The sequence below is a fragment of the Idiotropiscis lumnitzeri genome, chromosome 8, assembly GCF_059441095.1.
Source record: "Idiotropiscis lumnitzeri isolate Australia: NSW breed Sydney's pygmy pipehorse chromosome 8, RoL_Ilum_1.0, whole genome shotgun sequence".
NCBI classification, from domain to species: Eukaryota; Metazoa; Chordata; class Actinopteri; order Syngnathiformes; family Syngnathidae; genus Idiotropiscis; species Idiotropiscis lumnitzeri.
Genome location: NC_142398.1, coordinates 17,566,576 through 17,578,048, shown reverse-complemented (window position 1 = coordinate 17,578,048; position 11,473 = coordinate 17,566,576). Strand labels below are relative to the sequence as shown.

Genomic DNA, 11,473 nt, shown 5'->3' with positions numbered 1-11,473 from the left:
TGAAAAAAATTCTAGGAGAGACTGTCTTGCGTAACACACACATTCAATTTAAAAACGCATTCCAGAACCACGCTCGTAACCCATAACATCAGAAATCAAAAACCGCTAGCAAGGATCAATGCTAAACATTAGCATGTCATGGCGTCTTGTTAGTTAGCATTGAACAAATATAATAATAATAATAATGCCTTTATTAGTCCCACAATGGGGAAATTCGAGATTCGAACCCAGGCCTCCTGGGGAGACTGGGTCCTGAACGCGGCGCCTTAGACCACTCGGCCATCCTGGCAGCCGTGAAAGTGCACTTTCCTAAGAAGGCAGTGTTGTTTTTAATACGCAACGTGAAAGTTTCTGCTCTTGGTGACAGTAAAGTTAAATTACCAGTGGCATTAAACAGCTAGACACCTAATTTTTGATGAATTGCTCATTTTTTTGCCAAAATGCTTATTGTGACGCGCGTTGAATCGAGTTGATCAACGTCACACGATGCTTGAAATTTTCTCAAAGAGTCAGCTCAATGACAGATTGTTTCTGAAAAATAACTTATGTCAGGTCACTAGTATCTCAAAATTATATGTGAAAAAAAAAGTTTTTTACGACTGTTTTTTATTTTATTGTACTTGAAAAAAGAATACATATATTTGTTTAATCAGTTTTAGGGGGAACACTGCTAAATTACTGAAACAAATACTCAATAGCTCTTGTTAATGTGCAGTATGCTTGCTCGCCGTCCTATGCAGTGCTGGTGAATGAATATCAGATTGTTAGAGAACACATTTTATCTGAGGCAAGTCAATTAGAGTTGCTAAAATAATCGACATCAAATGAAATCCTACTTTTTCCTTTTTAATGCTCAAACAGCATGTATCATTGGAAATACATATTAGACTGGAAACGGGGTTTACATTTGGAAACTGTACTGAAAACATGAAAATACACTGAAAATGAAGCCATCCAGTGGCAACTTTTTTTTAATTGCACATTCAAGCTTTCAAAACTGAAGCATGCCAACAAAAAGCAGGCAACTGTGTAATATTTCCAAAGGCCATGCACAAAAACAAATATGTCAATAACACACATCACATGCAGCAAACTAAAACATTAGAAACATTGCTAAGTTTCTAAGCAGAAGTGTGCTCATTGCAAATGTCCAGCATGAGGGTGTGGATCCAAAGGTCCTTGTCTTCTACTTTGGTGTCCACTAAATACACCGTTAGTTTGCGCTCCTCTTGGGCGCGCGACTCGTCTTGTATACTTTCAATCTGGGCCACAAGCACTTGCTTCTCCACGTGGTTCCTGAAGACCAAAGACGCCGCTTCTGACCACTGGCACTTTGGAACACCTGCAGGACAGAGGGCATTTCTTTTGTGTAGCGCAAAGTCACAGAGGTCCACGACGAAAGTTTCTTCCAATTAAAAGGTCCGAACCAAAGTCCAACTTCCCGAAATGTCTAGCCTATGTTCACATTTTTATATAGTTTCAATATTTAGTCATTTTCAACAGAGCGCACTTATATACTAAATATTTAGCAATGTTCCCATTAAACACCTTTGCCAGTCAAACAAATATAAGCCATTTATTTCACATTCAAGAAAATGTGGCTCCAGGAATTTAAGGGTGCCACTTCCAGAAAAAAAACAGTAAAATATCTCCTGCAGAAATATATCAAGTGCTAAGCATTGAGTTAACATCTTTTACCTTTTTTTTTTTTTAAATCAAAGAGTTATCAGCCTAAAAAAAACGGAAAGCCTAATTATCCAAGTAAACCAGGTCAACATGTTCAGTACACAATCAATAAAAATGGCTGTCCTCATGAAAAACTAATTCAAAATGAGCTTTGACACCACTTTTTCTTTTGAATATTTTTTTAACTTCTCTTAATGAGAAAAATGAGTTTGTGACTGCCCTGCCAGTGACTTAAATCTGGGTTGGAACGGAATCGGGGCCATTGGGATTTGGTAGATTATTTCACACATCTGGCCTTTGTGTTTTCCTTTAAATAATGTTTGTGCAACCACATTTAAGCACTCCTTCACAACTTCCCCATCACTTGAACGTTTTTTTATGTTTCCCCAAAATCCATGATACTTTTACTGAATATTCGTTTGCATGCCGCTGGGATGTAAACGAAAATGTAAAAATCTGTTGTACTGCACTCGAAGTTCGATGTTTTTGAGTGCGCTCACCTCAAACGTCAGCGGATAACTGTGCACAAAAGGGCGGTGCTTTGTTTCGTAGTGGCGCTTCGCAATGTTGCGACGGGTTCGGAGCATATGATGCACACTGGTTTTGAATTGGCTGCAGCCAGAACGAAACTAAATTTCTCCGTCCATTCATTTAAAACAAGACGCATCGACCTCGCTTAACGTTTTAGCAAGGCATACTGTCAGCAGCACTCTCTTCCGGTCTGCTGCGCAATTGGCAGTGGATTGTAAACTAAAGATTTGATTGGCTCAAATCAGTGACGCCTTTTCCGCATTTACTAGAATTACAGCGCCAACGTTTGCGAATGCGCCCTGAAATAAATTCATCATAGATTGGCCATGGGTCCGGTCCGAACCGTCCCGCGGTCCGGATCGCCATTTGGTGATGCCTGGTGTAGCGTATTCAATTGAATATAGTTTGAAAAAGACTCACTGAACTTTTTGCTTGCCAACAGCACGGCACCCAAAGACGAACAATGAGATAAATATAATGAAAACTATTTGGCATTTATAATGAGACAGCTAAAGCAAAAGGCAATAGTCCAGGCTAGTTTCCAAATATATGATTGTTTGCCAATGGACAAACACAGATGGCGGTCACGCAGGAGTTATGCGTACATCAGGCTGTTATAGCCCGATAACATGAAAATGTATTTATTTGATTTTTTTGTGACATGCAGATGAGTAAACCGAATGACAATCTGAATTCCACGAGCACAAAGTTTACAACTCACCTGCCAGTTGTGCAGTGATGGCCTGAAAAGGCAGCTGTCGAAATTCCTCAATCAAAGGTTGGAGGAAAGAGCTGCGGATAAGCTCGTGTTTTCCGTGATCCAACTCGTAAATGGAAATCAATCCATTGGACAGAATCCTCTTCACCACTGCACGGTACCAACTAGGTGAGTTGGAGGGAGTCACAGATTAAAAAGCAGGGGTGAAAGATATCGCCTTCATACCATGTCATCACCATTTGTTGTCATCAACTCAGCCACCAACCTTTTGTCTATTTTGGCTGCATAGATCTCTCCTTTATTGATCTGCAGAGCTGTGGTGGTCACAATCTTATTGTAGTAGAGCATCATCTCTCCCATCAGCACTACCAGTTTATGTAAGTCCTGCCACGGCTGCAGCACAAAGTAACCAGGGTGGCAAGCTGCTGGTATATGGACATCCATGTTCTGACCAGGCTGGAAAATACAGCGTGTTCTATGATGCAGTGGTCCAAAACAACATTTAGTTGTCTGCAAAGACGATAGTGCAATGTTTCACAAACATTTTGGAGTGGATTATGCAATAGAAAAATATTTTTAAAAATGACTCAAAATCTATGTACTGAAATAACCGATGATCCGGTTTCAATTAATTTACTAATTCACTTAATTGGTGTGAGCTTTGTTACATAAACGCAAATCTGATATTTATTAACATGATTCCTTTCTGTAAAAACATGAACAATCATCCTCATACATACCAAGGGAAGCTCCAGAGGTGGGGGCATGACGGCGGTGGTTTCTGTTGAAGATGCTTGATCTGGTTGTGGATGAAGAAAAGTTGGGCTGCTCACAGCCAGTCTCTTGACGGAAGCACTGCCATCTATAGAAAAGCAACACAAAAGTATGCAAGTAAATTCCTAGTTAAACTTTTTGTGCATTTTGCCAGCTGTTGGGATTCATGTGAGCATGTCAGTGTCCTTACTGTCAGTAGCCGTGCAGGATTTTTTGCGGTCGAGTGTCTGCCAGATTTCTGAGGTGCTCAACTTATGGTTGATGCTCTGGTGTACGTCCTCATGGTCAGCATCAACAAATAAGTACATGTGCACAAGTATCCCCTCTTTGTGCTCCTCTAACTTGGAAATCTAAAATAGGCAAAGCGGGTTAAAGAACACAAACACACACACAGCATGCGTGATGGTGGTCCAGTCTTGCAGCCGCAGGCTCACATTAGTGACAAAAGTTTCAAATAAATACATTGTAGTCCAGTTTGCTTAGCGTTTACGTCGGCAGGGCTGCACAATGAAGGGGAGGGGAAAAAAAAGAAGTTACCAGTGAGTTACCTTCATTTTACAATCTTCAACCCCCAGGACAGCGCTCTTCAACCAGGAAACAATTTCTCGGCTCCAGTCTCCCTCTGGAACGGCCACATCCACCAGACGACATCTGATGGCCTGAGCAAAGCGCACAGCAGCACCTTAAGTTTTCACTGAATGGATACAAATGTTTTCCAACAATTTTTACACCAAGATCGAATCACGTCTTTTCTCGCTATTTGCTTCTCAGTCTGTCATCGATGAAGAAGCGTTCACATTTCCAACATATAGTGTTCAGTGTTCTGAAATGGAGGAAGCATCTTCTCCAAGGAGACAAACCTGTGGTGGGATGAGGGCAAGGTCTCGGAGAAGAAGAGGTGGTATCTCACGAAGTTCAGTGACCTCTACTGTTGCCGTTACACCCAAATCGATCAGGACAACTTCAATGACCCGATTGCCGTAAAGGTTGGTTATCTGAAAACAAGAACATGATAAAAACATCTCAAAATTAAATGAGCTGATTTTCTTCTGTATAAATTCCCACAAAAAACTTTATTCAAATTAAGTGATAATTACCGACTAAAGATCAACTTTTATCTACTATATGGCAATGTGAGCTTAATTTTAACCAATTTAATTAGAGAGTGGTAGTAAAATAAATAAATAAAAAATACCATCGAACCAAAACTCCCAATCCTGCACCACTCCCGTACGACTCCAATTTTGGAGGTCTGCTGCATTTATTACAGCAAAAAAAAAAAAAAAAAGAGGCTTATGTTTTACTTATATAGAGCACTTTGTCGCCCCCTTTCCCCTCCGACTGAATAATCCCACTCCCCTCTGTTCAAGGTAAAATTGCTGAAATTGGATTCTTGAGTCTCTATTTCTCATGTAGAGTTGTACAGGTGAGGCAAGGTGACCTTGGCAAAAAATATTTGTGGCTAGGAACCATATAAATTGAGTCAAAGTCTGAAAAAAATTAATCTATAAAATTGCTCTGAGCTGACAGGAAATAGGATGATCCGAAAAGCAGGCATACCTCTGCTCTGCACCATTTCTCTTTATAGCGTGTCAGACACATCTTGCCATTGAAGGGTTTAGAAACCAAGTACTCCGAGGTCATCTGATGGGAACAGATACACATTTCTAAATTAAAATTGCACAACATTTAACAAGACAGTGCCTGAAAACAGGTGTCTCTTTTAAAACCACATTAGCAGAGGCTCAATAAGTGAGTCATGGAGCTACCTCGGCTCTCGCTGAATAACCACACTTCTCACTTTGTTCATAAGTAAGGCTGACCGACCTGGGAGAGTAAAAATACTTTAGTTTTTTCCAACAATTTGCTGAGTCTTGTGGTTCCTCTGGAGGGCAGCTGGCAAAAGATGACGCCATCCGCACAAATATTTGTGACGCATACGCCCTGGTAGGTGGAATTCACCTAAAGGCAAGACATAAATGACAATCACACGACAAACGCAGCAAGGCAGAGAGAAACCTTGGAGTCGGAAAGAAAGTTGAAAATTAAATTGTTTAAATGTGCAGTACTTAAACCCGTCACACTTACAGTTAAGGGGTTATTCATGGTTTTGTCTTGCAGTTCCTTGAAGCAGACGGAGTGTATGTTGATGTCATCATCTTGTGAGGTGTCATAGAGCAACACCTCAGGCGACTCACTGGGGTGAGAGGAACCCACTATCTCCATTAGCAGAATTTTTCCGACCGCACACTTCTCCAAGGAGGACAACACAGAGGGATGGGAACTGAATGCCTCTAAACCTGAAAGGGGAAGGCGAAAGGGCAGTTAAGTGTATGAAGGTCAAGTAAACTTTATCGGGTAACTCCATCGATACACTAACCTGCCACAACATTACAACATGAGGCCTATAGTTGACAGTGGCACGATTAACTATTATTATTTTTGATAGTTGCCAGAATGGTTGGAACCGTCACGAAATACAGCAACATTATCTTAAAGTTGGCAACGTGTACCTGCCAGCCGAACATTTGTGGCTTGGAAGGGCAGTGAAAGGAAGTCATGGTGCAAATGCAGAAGGTTTTCGCTGGGAGTCTCCACAGCAAAGCCATGATCCACGTAGTAAACCTGGTGTGAGGGGAAAAAGAAAAAATAAGAAAAAGACAGTGCTGCTTCTTTGCAATGGCTCTATAATTGCTCAACTCATCTTGGTAAAGTCATGCCGACAGGTTACCTTGATGATGTTGTTGGTCACCTCAGTGACCTGAGCTCTGGTCAGTTCGCCGCCATTCTCCCCCTTTACTGCGACCAGCTGACCGACAGCAAGCGCAGAGAGAGGCTGGAAGCTGGAGTTTTGTTTATACAAGGAAAGCATAGCATCCTCCATTGCCTCCTGGGCTTTGGAATAGCCCTCGCCAACATATCTGCACAGGGAAAAGACACTCTTAAGATAAAAAGCATAATTAGGCCAGACCCATCCGCAGACCGAAGTCTTTTGGAGGATATATATATATAGATAGATATATAAGGACGTACCTTATGGTAACTGCGTTACTGCTTATGGCATCAGTAACCAGCACAGAGGGATACTGCCCTGAGGGATGAACTAGACAGGAAGGAACTACAGGTCCAGTAACCTCAACACCAGAGGGAAGCTGGTGGCTTCTGCCCTTCGGACTGCCTGTGCTCTCCGTTCCTTCCAGCTTTACTCTCATGGGCTTATACAGGATGGCCTGATCAAAATTTAAAAAATTTTACACAGAATAATGTTTGTTCAAAGTACTTTCCAAATCCAAAGTGACAGTATGCATGAGTGAAGTGCCCGAGAAACCACTTACCTTCTTGCCGTCATGCGGAATAGGGTATTCCACAGTGCAAAGGTCCGGAAGGAGAGATAATTTATCCTTAAAATGCTCAGGGAATGGGGCCATGTAAGCATCCATGAAAAGTTTGGGCAATGCATGGACCCACAGCCCATTACTGTACTTGGATAGAAGTTCCTTTATTCTGTAACATACTTCAGCTGGCAAAATGGCAGCACAGGATTTGACAGGAGGACAAGAATTCGATGATGATGTGGACTTTAGTGGTGGTAAATATTCAGAGGTGGAATTACAGGAATGAGTTGATGCAGGACTGTTGTTTTTTGGAGGGAATTCCATCGTAAGCGCCCAAGGGTCAGAGTCTTGAATGAGATTGACAGTTGGTGTGACAAAGTTGACATTGGGTGGACTGACTGCAATACTATTGCTTAACTTTTGTGGCGCATCCAAAGATGGGACAGATGTAGACATCTGAGAGGAATTTAATGTACACAATGTGCTCAGATTTACGGAGGAATTAGCAGGGCCTTCAGACCGACTGCTTCTTGGAGCAGTCGAGGAAGGCAGAGGAGGGTAAACCAGGTAGTCACCTTTGGAGCTGCATGATTTCTCGACCTGTAAATAAAAAGAGTACACTGACAAACCGTTCCCAATTTCAATAATAGAATAGAATCTTCACAAAACAGGCTTTAAAGACACAGGTAACACCGAATACAGCTAGAGCACCACAAGACATTCTTTCATTGCACACACTTACCATACAAATATGCGTCCACTTTTCCAGATCATCGAGCACCTGAGGAGGAAGCTGCTGACCGAACATTTCACTGAAGACAGTTGGCAGTTTAGAGATCCACAGCCCAGAGCAGTACTTCCTCAACAGCTGGATCAATCTTCTCTGCACCACAGGCTTGTCATACAGTATTGACTGTGTGAAAAGAATTTCCAACCAAATCACTTTTCTTGCATCGAACAAAGTGAAACTTTGAAGAAATGTCCGCAACTATATCGGAAATTCAATTTGTCAGCATCAAAACAGTACCTTTCTAAATTTCTCTAGGTGTGCTGTGAAAACAGAACACTATTTTTGTCCAGTATGGATGTAAAAAGGTGAGTAGAAAATGTAAAGCAAGCTCAGGGTGAGTATTTTCTGTACCTCTGTGCAGTTGCTTCTGGAGAGTTGTTCAGATGGCTTTTCTGTGAAATGTCAGTAAAATATTAATAACTGTTAACCAAGCCTTTTTCATTTTATTTGTTTTTAATCTATGTAAAAAAAAAAAACAACCTTAACGCACAAAACTAGATGGGGGATGGATGCTAAGAAAAAAATATTTTCATACCAACCTTTCGGTTTCTGGGGAATTACTAAATTCTTGGGGCTGCAAAATAAACACATATTCAACAGTCATGACTTGACAATCATTCTACATAATCTAAAGCAAAGGAAAAAAATAAATAAAAATGACAGTTAAATTAAAATGAAAAACTTCACAGATACTGAAGCAAATGTTTTTCTACTCTATCGCTTACGCTTATTGCACTAATAAAATATGATTATCAGGGACCACAGATCAATAATGCAGATGCAGGATTTTTTTCTAGATCACCTCTCAGGGGCAGTCGACTGTTTCACAGCTGGCTGAGGGGCAGGTTGTCTGGGCGCTACCGGTGGGGTAAAGCGTCGGCCCGCCTGCCTAATAATTGAGGAGAACATTTGATTATTAAGTATAAAAAGGACTTGAAAAGAAAACATTAAGTATGCAAAATAACAAAGAGAAATCAACTAATTTCCCCTCCGAAAAAAATCTTGAATGCTGTTAGCTGAAAAATATGTAAATGTACCTGACATCACCTGAGGCGCTGAAGCCTCTGTAGCCACCATGAGGTTGGAATCGGTTGGCTGGCCTGAAAGCGCCGAAACCTGTAGGCTGCCGTAGAGAAGACATCGGCCACCCTAAATGTATGGAAGGAGTCATATTTTGAGCCAACAAGACCCATTCAAGCACACAGGCAATTTACATAGTTTTAAATTAAATTACATTTATTGATGAAACTCAAGGTGGTAGTTTTTATGTATTAAATATTGAAAGAATGTCCTACCGTGACGTATGTAAGGGTCGGAAGCTTTGTATCTCATCCTGCAGTTAACGACTTGGGAGCATCCTGATTTCTTGGAACTCTTCTGTCGCGCCACCAGCTGGGCGATGTGTGCTGTCTCACTGCATACCGCAGCAAAGCATCTCAACTAGAAAGTAAATTGCAAGTGACACATGCATCTTTGTGTGGAACACTTTTCTCACAAATGCAATCCCATAGACTGATGGAAAATGAATAGACAGGTTCCTTCCATCTACTTCACTACTCACTATATTCAGCAAGATCAATGCGTATTAAGCACAGGATTTTGCCATAATTCTTATTCCACGAACGCAATATTGATAGGACCACATTTTAACTGGTGCCACCACATAATTGTAGGTTTTCATTTTGAAATTTGTGGGTTCTATTGAAGGAAATATTTTTTGTAATAAAACACAATTTATCCAAATTTAAAAAAAATAAAATTCATTGACTATTGTAGATTTCACCTTGGTTAATAAATGAAAAAATATCTACTGCGTGTATGCAGCATTAAATAGCACACAGTGTTTTTACCATAGTGTTATTTGTTGACATGATCCAACCCTCGATGTGCATCCCACCATAGTCAACACCAAAGAAACACCATTTGGCAGTCCTAATGATTAAAAACAAGCTCTTACGTCTCCTTTGTGGTAGTCCAGCCGCACCACAGAGGGGATGCTTCTGAGATAGTCTTCCAAATTGTTGAAGCCCAGTTTCCTCAGAGGGATATTCTCTCCACAGAGAGAGCGGTATTCAAACGGCAGTCTTAGAATATTCACACCCTCCTTGCTAGATTGAAGTACAGATCGCAGCATTTTCTTGATGGATTCACTGTCTGACATCCTGCTTTAGATGAAACGAAAGCAAGTTAGACCAGTGATTCCCAAACTGTGTGCAATGAGAGATCCTCAAGTGTGCCACAATTTCAATTAACTGCTGAACAGGTCTCAAAATGGCTGGTGACTAGTTCAGGGAACCCTGCCTCGAGCCCCAAATCAGCCAGGATAGAGTAGATCTTACTAACAACTAAGTATGTCGCGATCACAGTTTTTTTTCCACCCAAGTGCGTGCCTCTTAATTTTGAGTACGTTGACATCGCTCGCATTTAGCGAGATTCAAGGTGCGTTCAAATACAGTCGGACATGTCAAACTCAAACAGAAAAAAGTCCTTTGGTGTGGTAAACCTTCATAAAGATAAAGATAAAGATGTCCTTAATAGCTATACATACTTTTGTGATGGCATGCGAGAGGCTTCAAACAAGGTGAGAAAACATTAGCAGAAAAAAATAAACGGGTCTGAACACAAGAACGACCAAATTTCTATTTGGATAATACTTTGAATCGCGGATTCAAGCAAATCAGGGGACTGTACAAGTAATACAGGGGGAAAAAACTGCTTTTGAAGGATGACTCGGGGAGAGGTATGACATACTTGATCCCATCTCTGCAATAATTTGCCATACCGTCACAACACCAAGGACCACAATAAACCCACATTTTAATGGCGTCGTTAACCTTATTGACCAAATGACTTGCAAGGTGAATTAAAAGCCCGACATTAATTCTCTCAAACACATTTATGAAAGGTAATATGAACTCTTGCCTATGTGCTTTGGGGGAATGGATATTATTGAACTTAGTCTTCGTTCGGTTACCTCTTCAAGAAATATTTTTGCAGAAGGTGCCTAAAGTGCGATTTGAAATGGGGGGGGGTTGCACCTCTCGCAGCGCAAGTGCAACTTGATGTAGTTGGTCGTGGGGGAGCAAATCGATAAACCTTTTTAAAAGTAGACTGGAGGTGCTTAAGGGATGAAACTGGTTGAAGATGCTATTTTTGGATTGTGTTTTGTCTCAAATAAATCATTTCAAATAAAAATACATATGAAAGACAATTTGCAAACACGTCACTAATAGGATGGCAAACTGCTATGGGCCGTATGTTGTAGCAGCTAGTACCTAACAATTAGCCACCAGCAGCAAATGATGGGGGATAAAATTCTTCTCATCGCGTAACAATTAAAACTACGCACATCTGCGGCTAAACCAGATTATGAAGAGATAATATTGTGACCAAATTACCTGTCGTAGTCTTAACCAATGTGTATAGCAGTCGCAGTCGCGTGTCGCGAGTTGTTTTTTTTTTCCCGAGCGCGTTCTCGCCAACGTGGCCACCACCGGAAGTTCGCCATTATTGCGACACAAAATTTACTTGGTAAAAACTGTTTATTGACATTACTTATTTGTTTCTTGATAAGTATTTTCTGTATGCGTTTAGCGAAAAACAGATGTTCGGTTTTGAAAGAGTGAAAATATAATTAAT

The 11,473-nt window shown here is 40.9% G+C and overlaps 1 protein-coding gene across 2 annotated transcripts; it reads right to left on the bottom strand.

The window, feature by feature from the left end:
* Positions 1-825: 825 nt before the first annotated feature.
* tdrd7a (tudor domain containing 7 a) lies at positions 826-11,337 on the bottom strand. Of its 2 annotated transcripts, none has more exons than XM_088302519.1 (22): positions 11,233-11,337; positions 9,792-9,999; positions 9,130-9,274; positions 8,872-8,983; positions 8,637-8,723; positions 8,374-8,408; positions 8,186-8,226; positions 7,787-7,957; positions 7,045-7,644; positions 6,743-6,939; positions 6,441-6,630; positions 6,223-6,334; positions 5,798-6,009; positions 5,537-5,671; positions 5,270-5,353; positions 4,570-4,704; positions 4,258-4,368; positions 3,900-4,059; positions 3,676-3,797; positions 3,201-3,391; positions 2,939-3,099; positions 826-1,342 (listed from the first exon to the last, which is right to left on the bottom strand). In XM_088302519.1, the coding sequence occupies exons 2-22, from the start codon at positions 9,993-9,995 to the stop codon at positions 1,122-1,124; spliced, it is 3,426 nt and encodes a 1,141-aa protein (XP_088158645.1). In that variant the 5' UTR covers positions 9,996-9,999; positions 11,233-11,337; the 3' UTR covers positions 826-1,121. The 2 variants fall into 2 exon arrangements, with proteins under 2 accessions (XP_088158645.1, XP_088158646.1); XM_088302520.1 differs by having other exon boundaries at positions 9,792-9,996; positions 11,233-11,330.
* Between the last annotated feature and the right edge of the window lie 136 nt (positions 11,338-11,473).